General features: G+C 33.7%; 1 protein-coding gene across 13 annotated transcripts; it reads left to right on the forward strand.

Moving 5' to 3' along the window:
- The first annotated feature begins 1,409 nt into the window (after positions 1-1,409).
- Positions 1,410-12,020, forward strand: LOC111701841 (protein tramtrack, beta isoform). 13 transcript variants are annotated; one of them, XM_023473294.1, is made up of 5 exons: positions 1,410-1,571; positions 2,275-2,674; positions 2,869-3,252; positions 8,105-8,159; positions 8,904-9,423. In XM_023473294.1, the coding sequence occupies exons 2-5, from the start codon at positions 2,341-2,343 to the stop codon at positions 9,037-9,039; spliced, it is 909 nt and encodes a 302-aa protein (XP_023329062.1). In that variant the 5' UTR covers positions 1,410-1,571; positions 2,275-2,340; the 3' UTR covers positions 9,040-9,423. The 13 variants fall into 13 exon arrangements, with proteins under 13 accessions (XP_023329062.1, XP_023329070.1, XP_023329068.1 ...); XM_023473302.1 differs by lacking the exons at positions 8,105-8,159; positions 8,904-9,423 and adding exons at positions 4,086-4,201; positions 4,832-4,991; XM_023473300.1 differs by lacking the exons at positions 8,105-8,159; positions 8,904-9,423 and adding an exon at positions 11,664-12,020.
- Positions 12,021-12,558: the final 538 nt, after the last annotated feature.

Raw genomic sequence — 12,558 nt, forward strand, 5'->3', positions numbered from 1 at the left:
ACATAAAAATAGTTAAACAGACAAAAAAAATAGTTCAAATGAACACAAAAATAGTTCAAATGCTCATGGATCAGCTGAAGTAATTAGGGGAGGGGCCGGGGGGCCTGCATGCCCGTGGGAGGAGGCATACGCTGAACTCCAACCTTCTCGAGTTTGCGAGGTGGGGAAGACTTCACTGCTGCACGCTTAATTAAAAGCATATGATTTATAAGGGAGGATGACATTTGTAGATCGAGATTGAATCCTAGCCGCAGCGCTCGGCCCCCTAGCCTGTCATAGCCGCAGCGCTCGGCACAGAAAGTGTCTTAACCTAACCTAACCCTATAAATAAAAGAAAGCACACGTCATAACTTTACCTAACCCGTGGCCGCAGCGCTCGGCCCTTAGCCTGTCCTAGCCACAGCGCTCGGCCCAGGAGGTGTCTTAACCTAACCCTCAATAAATACTAATTAATTGTTTGAAAATTGTTAAAAAAGTGGTCATGCAGTCAAAAAGTAAAATCTGCAGTGAAGTCTTCCCCACCTCGCACACTCGAAGGTTGGAGTTCATGTCTGCCGTGGGAGGAGACAGACAAAGGATTCGGGTAAATCATGTCGGGAGTAGGAAATCACATTTGAACTCTTAATATGTTTTTTAACTATATATGTGAAATTTTTGTTTGTTTATTTTTCATTTGAACTATTTTTTTCTAAATTGAACTATTTTTTTCTCATTTGAACTATTTTTTCATTTAAACTTTATTTTAAATTCATTTGAACTATTTTTCATATAAACATTTAAGTTCATTTCAACATTTATTTTTCAATTTGAACTATTTTTATATGTTCATTTCAACTATTTTTATTTTCATTTCAACTATTTTTATGTTCATTTGTTAACTATTTTTATGTTCAATTGAACTATTTTTATGTTAACATTATGAACTATTGTTATGTATTTGAACTATTTTTATGTTCATTTGAACTATTTTGTTTGTTAATTTAAACTATTTTTATGTTTATTTCAAACATTTCTGTGTAATTGATCCTCATGAACTTTAACTTTTTGCGAATTATAAAAAAAAACTTAAAAAGCTAAATTGCGGTAGAAAAATAGTTCAAATGAGCAAGAAATGTGTTGATTTGAACTACAGGATATGACGTCATGTCAGTAGTTCAAATGAACAATAGTTCAAACGAACAATTAGTTCAAACGGGATCGAGTACAGTTCAAAAAGGGGGGGGGGAAATATTTCCATCTTGCCCCCCCATACAAAAATGTCTTGTTGCGCGCCTGGATCTTAAGTTCAATAGTAGTTCAATTGATGTATAACAACAATATTATAGGTCCGATTTCTATAGGTCGGTCGACACACTTTCGAGATCTAAGACGACATTACCTTAGTTTCCTTGGCAAAGATTTAAATCAATATTTGTAACCAAACCAAACTTAAAATGCCGACGCCATAGTTTGCCGTTGCAGGTCTTGTTGCTGTAGTTCTATACGGAATTGTTAAATATAAAGAGTTACGACTTGATAAAAAGACTTTTTATGTGTGAGAGAGAAAATGACGATCGATTCTCCGAAGTAAGGTAGGAAATTGATTATTGTTGACTGCAGTGAGACAAAACTGTAGTTTCGATTCTTTGTCAAATTTAAAAACATCGAATCATAAATAATTGAATTAGGGGACTTTTGACATAGGAGTCCACAAACGTATGAAAATCTTGTATTATTCAAGGGTTAGGTTAGGTTAAGACAATTTCTGGGTTGAGCGCCGCGGGTGAAATGCTAGGGGGTCGGGCGCTGCGGCCATAAGTCCCCCAGGCCCCCCCCCCCCTCCTATCAATTGTCTACATGGATCTCACAGAAAGTGTATCAACTTAACTCGTGCCGGATTTGGCCCTTAGCACATCGCCCTCCTGTCAAGGTGGTAAGATAGGGGGCTTAATTTCTTTGAGGGATTTTCGGACACGCCCGGGCCACACTCTTTAAGCAAATTTTCATGGTCCAAGTATTTTCTGTGGCCGCAGCGCCTGGCCCCGTAGCCTGGTTAAGTCACAGCATTGGGCCCAGAAATTATCCTAACCTAACCCCGGAACAATACACAATATATTTTTACGATCGAAGGGAGGGAGTCTAGAAACTTTCTGTAAGCCAATGGGAGAGATATCAAAATTGGTTTTTTAGAAAGCAATTATTGAAATGTTAAACTCCCATTTAAGAAAATCGTTTTAATCTTGTGAAGCTGTCTGTAAATTGTTTTTTAGAGTTTACTTATTGCCCATTTTTCAGGTTTTTTTCAAATCCAAGATTGAATCCCACAAAGTGACGTGTTCAAAAATATAAAGTAAACCAAAAATGGCGGAAAAATTCTGCTTGAAATGGAACGATTTCGAGCGAAACATTAGTTCGGCGTTCCGGGACATTAGAGAAGAAAAGGAATTCTTCGATATCACGATAGCGTGTGAAGACGAGCAAATGCAAGCTCATAAAGTTATATTAAGCGCTTGTTCGCCTTTTTTTCGCAGTGTATTGAAAAGAAATCCCCATCAGCACCCTCTAGTCTTCCTCAAAGGAGTTTCTCTAAAAGATCTACGAGCAGTTTTAAACTTTATGTACCATGGGGAGGTAAATGTGGCACAAGAAGATCTCAATTCATTTCTCCAGGTCGCTGAAGATCTGAGAGTCAAAGGAAAGTTTCAATAAGTTAAAATTATTTGATGATTTTTTGATATTCCTCAAGCTAACACATTCAGTTTTTTTTTTATTTTATGTCATAAAACTAAATCATACAACCTAATTTTTTAAATTGGCTTTCAACCATCTTTTTGAATCGGTTTTATTTTTCTTTCTAATTTTTTTTTACTGAAACTTTTTACAATTCAGGCTTAACTCAAAATAATTCATCCAGTTCAAATTCACAACCAAAATCTAAATCAGAATCTAGAAGCGAATCCAGACCTAGACGGCGGAGTAGTGGGGAACCTAACTCCGCCCCCAAACGTTTCCGCCCCGACCCTCCTGCAGTAGTGGCGGATACTGAAGACGATATCCAGGAGGTTGAAGAGGTTGTACCTGTCAAGGCGGAGCCCATTGCTCCGCCCATTGTATCCGTAGCGGATCCAGGGACGATGGCAATGTATGAGGATGAAACGAGCGGTGGAACAATGATGCTTGACGAGAATAATTTCGACGAGTACGGACAGGACTATGACCAGGACGAGTATACCGAGCAGAACTTTATGGTGGCAGGACAGGACGGATCTTCAGGTAGGACGGAATAAACAACTTTTGGACAAAGGATGCTCATTTACAATTCACTAAAATATTTCTGGGCTTTATCTAATTATTTTTTTCGTTTTAACAATTTAAATTGATTAAATGCCTAATTAGGGGTTAGATAAGGGGATCAAAGTTGTATTAATTAGTCAGCTTCTTAAAAAAGATATATATTTCTGTAATAGTTTCACTTGTGTTAAGGGGGATAAACTTTCATAATTGGTATAAATAGTTGTTTGAGAAGGAGGTTGGGGTAATTTCCGTAGGTATTGTAAACCCTTTAAAGAGAATTTCATATAATTTCCTGGTGTATGTTCTCACTGAAAATAAGCATCCTTTCGTCTTACTTTGAAAATTAACCTAGTTTTTACGTGAACATTTTATTTGTAATGTTCTCATTTAAACTTAGTGTTTACTTGACAATATTATTTAAAATTAAGCAAGTGAACTGTGTGCATGCTTATCAAATGTTTTGTAGTTAGCTCATACTTTTATTTAACTTGCTATTTTTTTTTATAAAAATTGGTGAAATAGTCCAAATAATACAGGGTGAGCTTTAAAATGTGCATTGGTCGTATTTTTTACCTCGCCCTGTATTTCAGGCGTGAAGCAACCGTGTCCGGTGTGTGGTGTGCTATATCACAGGAGTGGGATGAAACGCCACATTGATAGAATACACACAATCCAGCCCACACTTCCCTGTCCTATATGCAAGAGAGTTTTTAAGGGACAGCACAATCTAAGTGAACACATGAGATCCGAACACAAGATTTATGCCACCAAATAATATTTTTTATTTCGTTGACATCTTGATATTTTTGTAGGGAAGGAAGTTTGCCCGATGTGTCCCGCGCTTATTACGCACAGGAACATGGCGAAGCATATAAGGAACCTGCACCCTGCGCGTGATATGGCAGTTCCATGTTCTATGTGTGAAAAAGTATTTAAAAACGTTTATAACATGAAAGATCATTTACGTCGAACACATGGTGTTTGGCAGAGAGATAACTTTTAAATGTTTTATATGTTTTTTTAAGGAATGTTATAAAATATATAAATATTTATATTTCTCAAGAGAACTTTATTTTGATACAAATTTGAAAGAAAAAAAACATTTGAAAGTAGAATATTTATATATTGTCATAATTTTTAGGTTGTTTGTCAAGATTAAAAATGATTCTTTGACTAGAAAAATTTCTAAAACATTTACTCAAACCTTAGAACAGTTTGAAGTAGGGGTGTCTATTTTTCAGAACTACCCCCCCCCCCTCTCACCCAATAAAAAATTGGATATCAAAAGGATTTTCAAATGGGGACGGGGTGGGGGAAATTATTTTCGAGAAAATACACACCCCTGGTTTGAAGCTGTTAATAATAAACTGCCAACACTTAACCGTTTAAGTTATGACATGTCGCCTATTCACAAAACGGGTCTTAACAGATTAAGTACATCGAGTCTATCCCTTTTAGAATTAAGGCATTTCATTCTGTAGTGGAACATGATCTTAGGCACTGATTTTAATTTATTTTTATGTTAATTTATCAATATTTGACCCTGAGCATTATTTAGGAGAGGGCAGGGTTCCCTGTGCACTCTGTCAAGTTTGGATACATCCAAGGAGTTTAAAGAGGCACATGGAGAGAAAACACAACTCCCCGATTAATATTTCTTGTGATCTCTGCAACAAGTTGTTTACATCAACCGTGAACTTCAAAGAACACATGAGAAGAGATCATCGTGTTAGTTCTAAAGATTTCAAATTAGACATATTACATCAATAAATTTATTACATTATCATTGTTTACTTCATGTTGTTAATCTGTATTCAACATGTACAGTTAGTTAGTTATTGTACTGTTGTATCTATGTACTGAAGTGATATACTGTTCTAGGGGCCGGGATGTACATAGATTGTCCTGTCTGTGCTAAGCCTATGTACAAGAAGAATCTGGCAAGGCATATAACCGTAAAACACACCAACCAAACCCCCTCAACCTGCTCCCTTTGCTCTAAGAGCATGAAGAACGACTGGAGCTTGAAGGAACATGAACGAAAGTTTCATGGAATTTTACAATCTCATAAGGATTTAGTTTAAACTCCTATATAGCTATTGTATCAATCAACACCAAAAAAATCTCTAATTTAGATTGATAGGATAATTATTTTCTCAAAAAATGATTTTTAATTGTAATACAATAATTGCCGAAAATACATGTTTTTATAGTTTGTAATTTCGCTTAGATTTTAAGTGTGCATTTTCACTCCGTCCATTAACTTAAATACAATTTCAGGAACATATCTTCCTTGTGATGTTTGTGACAAACTGATTCATAAAAACAGCCTGGCCAGACATATACTCAGAAAACATACAGGCGACCAGACGGTCCAATGTGATATTTGTGAAGTTCTGGTGAAAAATATCTATGCACTGAAAGTGCACATGCGGAAGTATCATGGCGTTTATGCCCGGGCCCATAATATGTAATTTTTAATGTTTTAATGGTTACAAATGTATGTGTTAATGTGAGCTTATTTTGCGGTTTTCAAACCTTGTTCTCTCTTTTTCAGATAAGTACCAGTCTTGTGGTGTATGCAATAAACTGATACACAAGCATAGTTTGGCGCGACACATGAAAAGTATTCATTCTGGTGACCAGACTGTCCAGTGCGAGTATTGTGATGCAATATTAAAAAATCTTGACACTTTACAGGGACACCATAGGAAACAGCATGGAATATATAAATCCAAAAATTCTTAAAGAGACTGTTACCAATATCTGACTAAGTGGGCCTTCATTAACTGAATGTCCTTTTTCTCTTAAAGGGACGACGTGGTTGATTTCTCGAGGGCGCGCACTGTATAACAGCACAGTAAAGTTTACTGTTCGGTCTGGTTTCTTATACAGACGTGTACAGTGTACACTGTAGTTAAAAAGTAAACCATATCCATGAACACAAAAGCTATTAATCTACTTGTGGATTTCTAAGGAACAGAAAAACTAAGATATAAACACCAAAATTTATTGAGAATGTAATTGATGGCCAAACACGTTTAAACCCGTTTCAAAAGTCAATTATTTTATTTATTTAATGCCAATGACGTCAAAACTATGTAATGAAGTTTTATCAGTTATAAATGTGTTAAATTATTTTGTAATAAGTAGTTAATTTCAAGTTATTTAATAAAAAGATTTTTGCGTTTTTTCTCTCCTTTTTTTGTAGTTAAGTTTTGTACTTATAGTTAGCTATGAAAAAATGTTTGATTATCCTTTATAAAAACAATATTTCTGTTTTAGGAACTAAACGAATGTGTGTTCTGTGTAATAAACTGATCCACAAATCCAGTTTGAGAAGACACATGAGAACTGTACATGCTGAGAACTGTACGGTAGAGTGTCCGGATTGTATGAAAGTGTTTAAAAATGTTGAATCCCTGGACACCCATCAACGTACTGTACATAGAAACTCCAGATCAATTACTGGAATTTAAATATAGACAAAAACATTTTTAGCGCGGTACAAATGCAAATAGAAGTTTTGACAATAAAAGGTTTTTATCAATTATTAGCGACCTAAAGGGACTATCATTATTTTAAATAACCTTTGAAATGCCTGATTCACAACGATACATTTGAAACCTATCACTTATCAATAATATGCAAGATGGTGTCGTTTCCTGTTTTCCTAGTTTGTCAATTTCTCCGATGTTTCTGAAGCAATAAATCAAAAATGAAATAATCAAGATTTCAAAAACAAAAACCTGGATATATAATTAATGCTTGATATGATTAATCTTTAAAGGGTACCGTATTGAATCAGACATGCCACTCTTATCAATGGAGGGTCACTTAAAATAACGTTTACAGTCCCTTTTTAAATATAATGTTCAGTCTTTAAAAATAAGATTTTATACGAGTTAATTTTATCTTACGGAGGGAAAATTAAATTTTCTCTAAAATTTTTAAAAAACATTCTTAAATTTTTTTAATATTTTAAATTGGTAATCCTTGCTAATACACTGATACTGAGCTTAACATATATTAGGGCAAATTTTATTCATTAAAAGTAGTCGGGGAAACTTATTTTGAATAATTAGTGTGAGAGTGCAATCAATGACTCACATCGGGTACTTCAACTATATTTAACTTATTAACAGGCATTTCATGTCTGCCGATTTCTATGAAAAACATGGATTAATTTGCGGGTTTTTTTTATGTCAAAATTTATAATTAAATGGCATTGCCCAATCTAAGGTATGATGGTTAGGATTGTGAATTGTTGACGATTACTATAGAATGACAATGTTACAGACAATTACTATTAAATAAATGGGAATATTGTCAACAATAACTATAGCAAAGTATAACACTAATCGAATTTAGAAATAAAACCTCTAAATATTGTACAAAATGTACAGAACTGACTGATGTAACGTACATACTTAACTTTGTTTTCGTTCTGATATGACTTTTTTGTCTCAAAATTCATTCAAAGTGTAAAATAAGTTTCAATTTCAAACCCCACTTCCATGAAAAAATGAATTAAATTGTTCATTTTTGTTGCTGTTTTTTTGTGTAGTGAGCATTTAACATTTCGGGTTTTCAAAGAATCTCGATTAAAACATAAAATGTTACATTTTAAATTTTGTAGATAAAAAAATGATTTATTCCGCGTATTTTTAATGTTTTAGTGATCTCTTGTATAACAATGTTTTAACCCGTCTGTAATTTTTATAAAAATAAATGTTTGAACAATTTCTATCGCATCTTGAGTAGTGAAATGTTTTCCAATTTTACACAAATTCAAAATTTCTATAAACTAATTTCCAACTTGTGTGTTTAGGAAAGTCGCAGTGTGAGATATGTTTAAAGTTCTATCATCAAACCAGTCTTCTCAGGAGAGAGATTATAATTTAGAATAATATTGGATTTATTACCGTGAAACACCCTTTCATCTTCATGCTTAATTGTGGGGGAAAATATATTTTAAAGGGTAACTGAACAATTTTGTTTTTAATATAGAGTATCCATTTAATTTTGGTCCGGATCCGCACTGGAAAAAAATGGATCCGGCTCCAGGTCATTTCTTTAAGATTTACTGAATTTTTTTAACAAAAAAAATAATTTTCAAATTTTTTTTTTTGTCTTATTTTCATCCTTAAACTTGATGAACCATTTAGAAATTAGGAAATTTTTATAATCTCCCTTTTTTTCAAAAGTTCAGATTTGGGTTTTAGGAGTAAAAAAGATTTTTTTCCCCGTTTTTGGTTGATATTTTACTCCTTGGATCCGGATCCGGATCCGTGAATCCGCATATTTTTGCGGATCCGGATCCGTGAATCCGCATATTTTTGCGGATCCGGATCCAGGAAGCCAAAATCTTGCGGATCTAACGGATCCGCATCCTACGCACTGTTTAGTACCTAAGGTACCTAATACCTTCCCCGATTATTGTTAAAAATTCCCGATCCATTCTCTGTTTTTAGTAATAAGAAAGAATGGATCATTAAAAATTTCAAATCATAAAAAAAATACACACCACTTCAACAGACTTAAAACTTTTTTAAACATTTAAAGATTTATCAATTATTTTTTACTGGCCTGATTTATTGAATGTATTCTAACTTGTTAGTTTCCTGTAGACATAAACGGAATCAGCACAGTGACCAGCTCCCCCCGGCCTACTGTTCTTACTGTCAGGTCACATTCAAGAACGAAGGTGTTCTCAAGGATCATCTCAGACGGAAACATAATCTTTACCAGTCAAAACAATTCTAAAGGGACTCAATTTGAAGTAATCCTCTGCTTAAGCGTTCCATTACCGTTTTAAACGCTTAACAAGATACAGAATTTATCGAAATCTTTATTTTCTCTTTATTTATAACGAAGATTTTATCTTGCAGAAAAAATTGTGTGTTTTTGGTCTATAATCTTTGATAGTACTTGATTTTGTATGAAGGAAGTTCAACCATTACTAGGCTCACTAGACTTTCAAATTAATGTCACGTAGAATTTAATATAGTCGCTTAATTACCATGTTATAGTTTATTGGGACAACCTGTATAGTTATTATCGATCCTGAATTGGTTTCTCAAGACCATTAAATCTTGTTTAACAACCCATTGTACAAGAGCTAAATTCCAATAAAAAATACAGATTTTTTTCCTTATCTTTAATATGCTAGTTGATGATGAATTTAAGGCGATTTTGTAACCGTGTTTTTCCCATAGTTATGTTATCGACATTATGATATTGCTATCGAAATTTTAGATATTTTTACACACACATACATACTTTCCAACCGGAAAATATGTATCTAAATAAATAGCATCAGTCTATTATTTTTTATCGAACCACTAAAAAAAATTGTATTTAAATAAAAATAAGGAATATTTATTTTGTTCTAGGTGATCGCGCTGAGTGCAAGATTTGTGGGAAATGGCTTCACAAAAGAGGATTGCGTCGCCATATTGCGGATCTTCACGAGAACCTGCAAGAAATGGTCCCTTGTGATATCTGCTTCAAACCATTTAGAAACGAACAGTATTTAAGAAATCACAAAAGAACCTACCATGGAATTTATTATGGAAAATCATAATAAAATATCAAAATATGCTGATAACTCACTTTGTTGTATAAAAACGGATATTTTTTATTTTATTATTTTGAGAAAAAAATCTATTTTATTTCAGACGGAAAGGTCGAGTGTGAAGCTTGTTTGAAACTAGTTCATCCTCGTGGTTTATCTCGACACATCCGGCTCGTTCACGGCAAACTTGATCTGGTCTCATGCAATATGTGCAATAAACAGTTCAAATCACCAGAATATCTCAAGGATCATTTACGTAGACACCATCTGGTATACCAGAAATAGGTGGCAGTTATTATCTGGTATACCAGAAAAATAGAGACCTTTTTTAGTATGGCCTAGATATCTAAACAGATACTATCTTGTAAACCAGAAATACATTTGTTTACCGCAGTGCTTAGGATCTGGATCCGTTGGATCCGCAAGATTTCGGCTTCCTGGATCCGGATCCGGATCAGCAAAAATATGCGGATCCACGGATCTGGATCCAAGGGGTAAAATATCAACCAAAAACTGCAAAAAAGGAGAGATTATAAAAATTTCCTCATTTCTTTATGGTTCATCAAGTTTTAGGATAAAAATAAGCGAAAAAAAATAAAACAAAATATTTGAAAATTATTTTTTGTTTAAAAAAGTTAGTAAATCTGAAAGGAAAAGACCTGGATCCGGATCCATTTTTTCCCAGTGCGGATCCAGGATCCGGATCCGCATCAAAATTAAATGGATCCCAAGCACTGGTTTATAGGTATTGATCCTCGATAGCGTCTATAAACTACTGCTGATAATTCTAATGTGAAATCTATCAGTCGTAACTTATGCTGCAAACAAGCTTCAAGATTTTCATAGCTACGACTTTAAAAAGCAGAATGTGAACAAAAGGGTAAAAGCCCGGTCACAATAGTTAAATAATAGTGATATTGGTAATCAAAGCTATCCATTTTATTTTATATACATTTTCTGTATTAATCTGATTTGATAAGGTGAATAAAAACAATATAAAATAAATTGGTTTTAATGATGTTAAACCATAGTTATACTTTACTAATCTGCGTATTGCGTAAGTATATATAAATCTTAGTTTTCAACGCTAGTTTGGGGGTTTATTTGTTTCTTAGATAAATATTTATTTATTTTCAGGATTTTCCCCTGGTAAGGTCTCCTGTGCTCTATGCATGAAGTTTCTGCATCCGCGCGCGCTCAAACGCCACCTGGCTGACGTGCACGGAGATAACCAGGCTCTGCGCTGTGAGACCTGTCGGGGATTCTTCAAGAATCAACGATCCCTGGATTCACATCAACGGCTTGCACATGGCCGCCGATTCATCCAGGAATTCTGATCCTGGAAAAAAAGACATGGCCGGTTGTTTAGCGAAACCGAGACCGTAAAAGTTCGTTCAAATTTGATTTAATACGATAAATAAACTTACTGTGGATACTGGATATGATATCATACTTCCTATAAGTAAAAGATATTGGGTAGACTAATAAAGAAGTTAAGAGACAAGTAAGAAAATTGACAGAATAGTGGTACAGAATTTATAAATCCAGAAATACTCAGACAATTAAAAAACAAGTAATTTTAATTCAGTTAATTGTTCCTCCTACAGATTTTTTAATACTATTGAAATAATAATATATACGTTTGTTTACTATTGAGTAGATTTTATAAGCTTTAAGACCTAGTACTCTTGATTCTGATTTAGGAGTATAATCATAGACCGTACCTAAAAGCACTTCTAGATCGGAGTATAATCATAGACCGTACCTAAAAGTCGTTTTTAAATCTATTTGTTAATATTTATGATAATTACAGAGTTGAACTACTGCCCGATCTGTGAGAAGGAGTTGAGCCTCAGCAACCGTCGTCGGCACTGGAACGAAGTCCACGGGAACAATGCAGCTGTTCAATGTGAAATATGCTTAAAAGTTTTGAAGAATAAAGCGGGACTGAAAGGACACTTAAGAACCTCGCATAAGGTTTACCAAAAACCCTGACGTCTCATATAGAACAATTAAAAGAAAAAGTCATGTTCTAATTAATTATCTTTGTTTCTGACAGTTTTAAGATCAAATCATGTTCTGAGTATCCTCTTTTAGACATCTGTAAGAAAAAGCCATGTTATGATTATTTATGTTTTGGACAAAATTAAAAGAATTTTAAGATAAATCATTTTCTGATTATCTTTATTTTGGACAACATTAGAAGATTTTTAAGATTAATCATTTTCCAATTATCTTCGTTTTGAACAAAATTAGAAGATTTTTAAGATAAATCATATTCTAAATTATCTTTCCTTTGGAAAAAAATCAGAAGAATTTTTCTATCGCTCAGTGGGCTATATAAGCATGAAGTATATTAAAAGGATTTATAATTTTTGAAAAGATTTTGTGAATATTTGTAAATTTTATTTAGATCAGGTCAATAAAATGATCAGAGTAAATCGTCATATTGTATTTTCTTGTATTGTATTTGCCGCAAAATCTTTAATAATGTGGTCGAAAAAATAATGCGATACTAAAGATTTCAAAAATTCATTCGAAAAATTCAGAAGTGTAAACACCTTTGAATTTATATTTTAGAAAATGTAAAAATGAGAAAAATATGAATTGATTTCATCATTTTATTATGGGTACTAAGAAAATTTTTGTGCTATGGTTTAATTGGTTAAAGCTTAATTTTGCAAGAAAGGGGGGGGGAGTTTTAATTA

Source organism: Eurytemora carolleeae, unplaced genomic scaffold (assembly GCF_000591075.1).
Source record: "Eurytemora carolleeae unplaced genomic scaffold, Eaff_2.0 scaffold218, whole genome shotgun sequence".
Lineage (NCBI taxonomy): Eukaryota > Metazoa > Arthropoda > Copepoda > Calanoida > Temoridae > Eurytemora > Eurytemora carolleeae.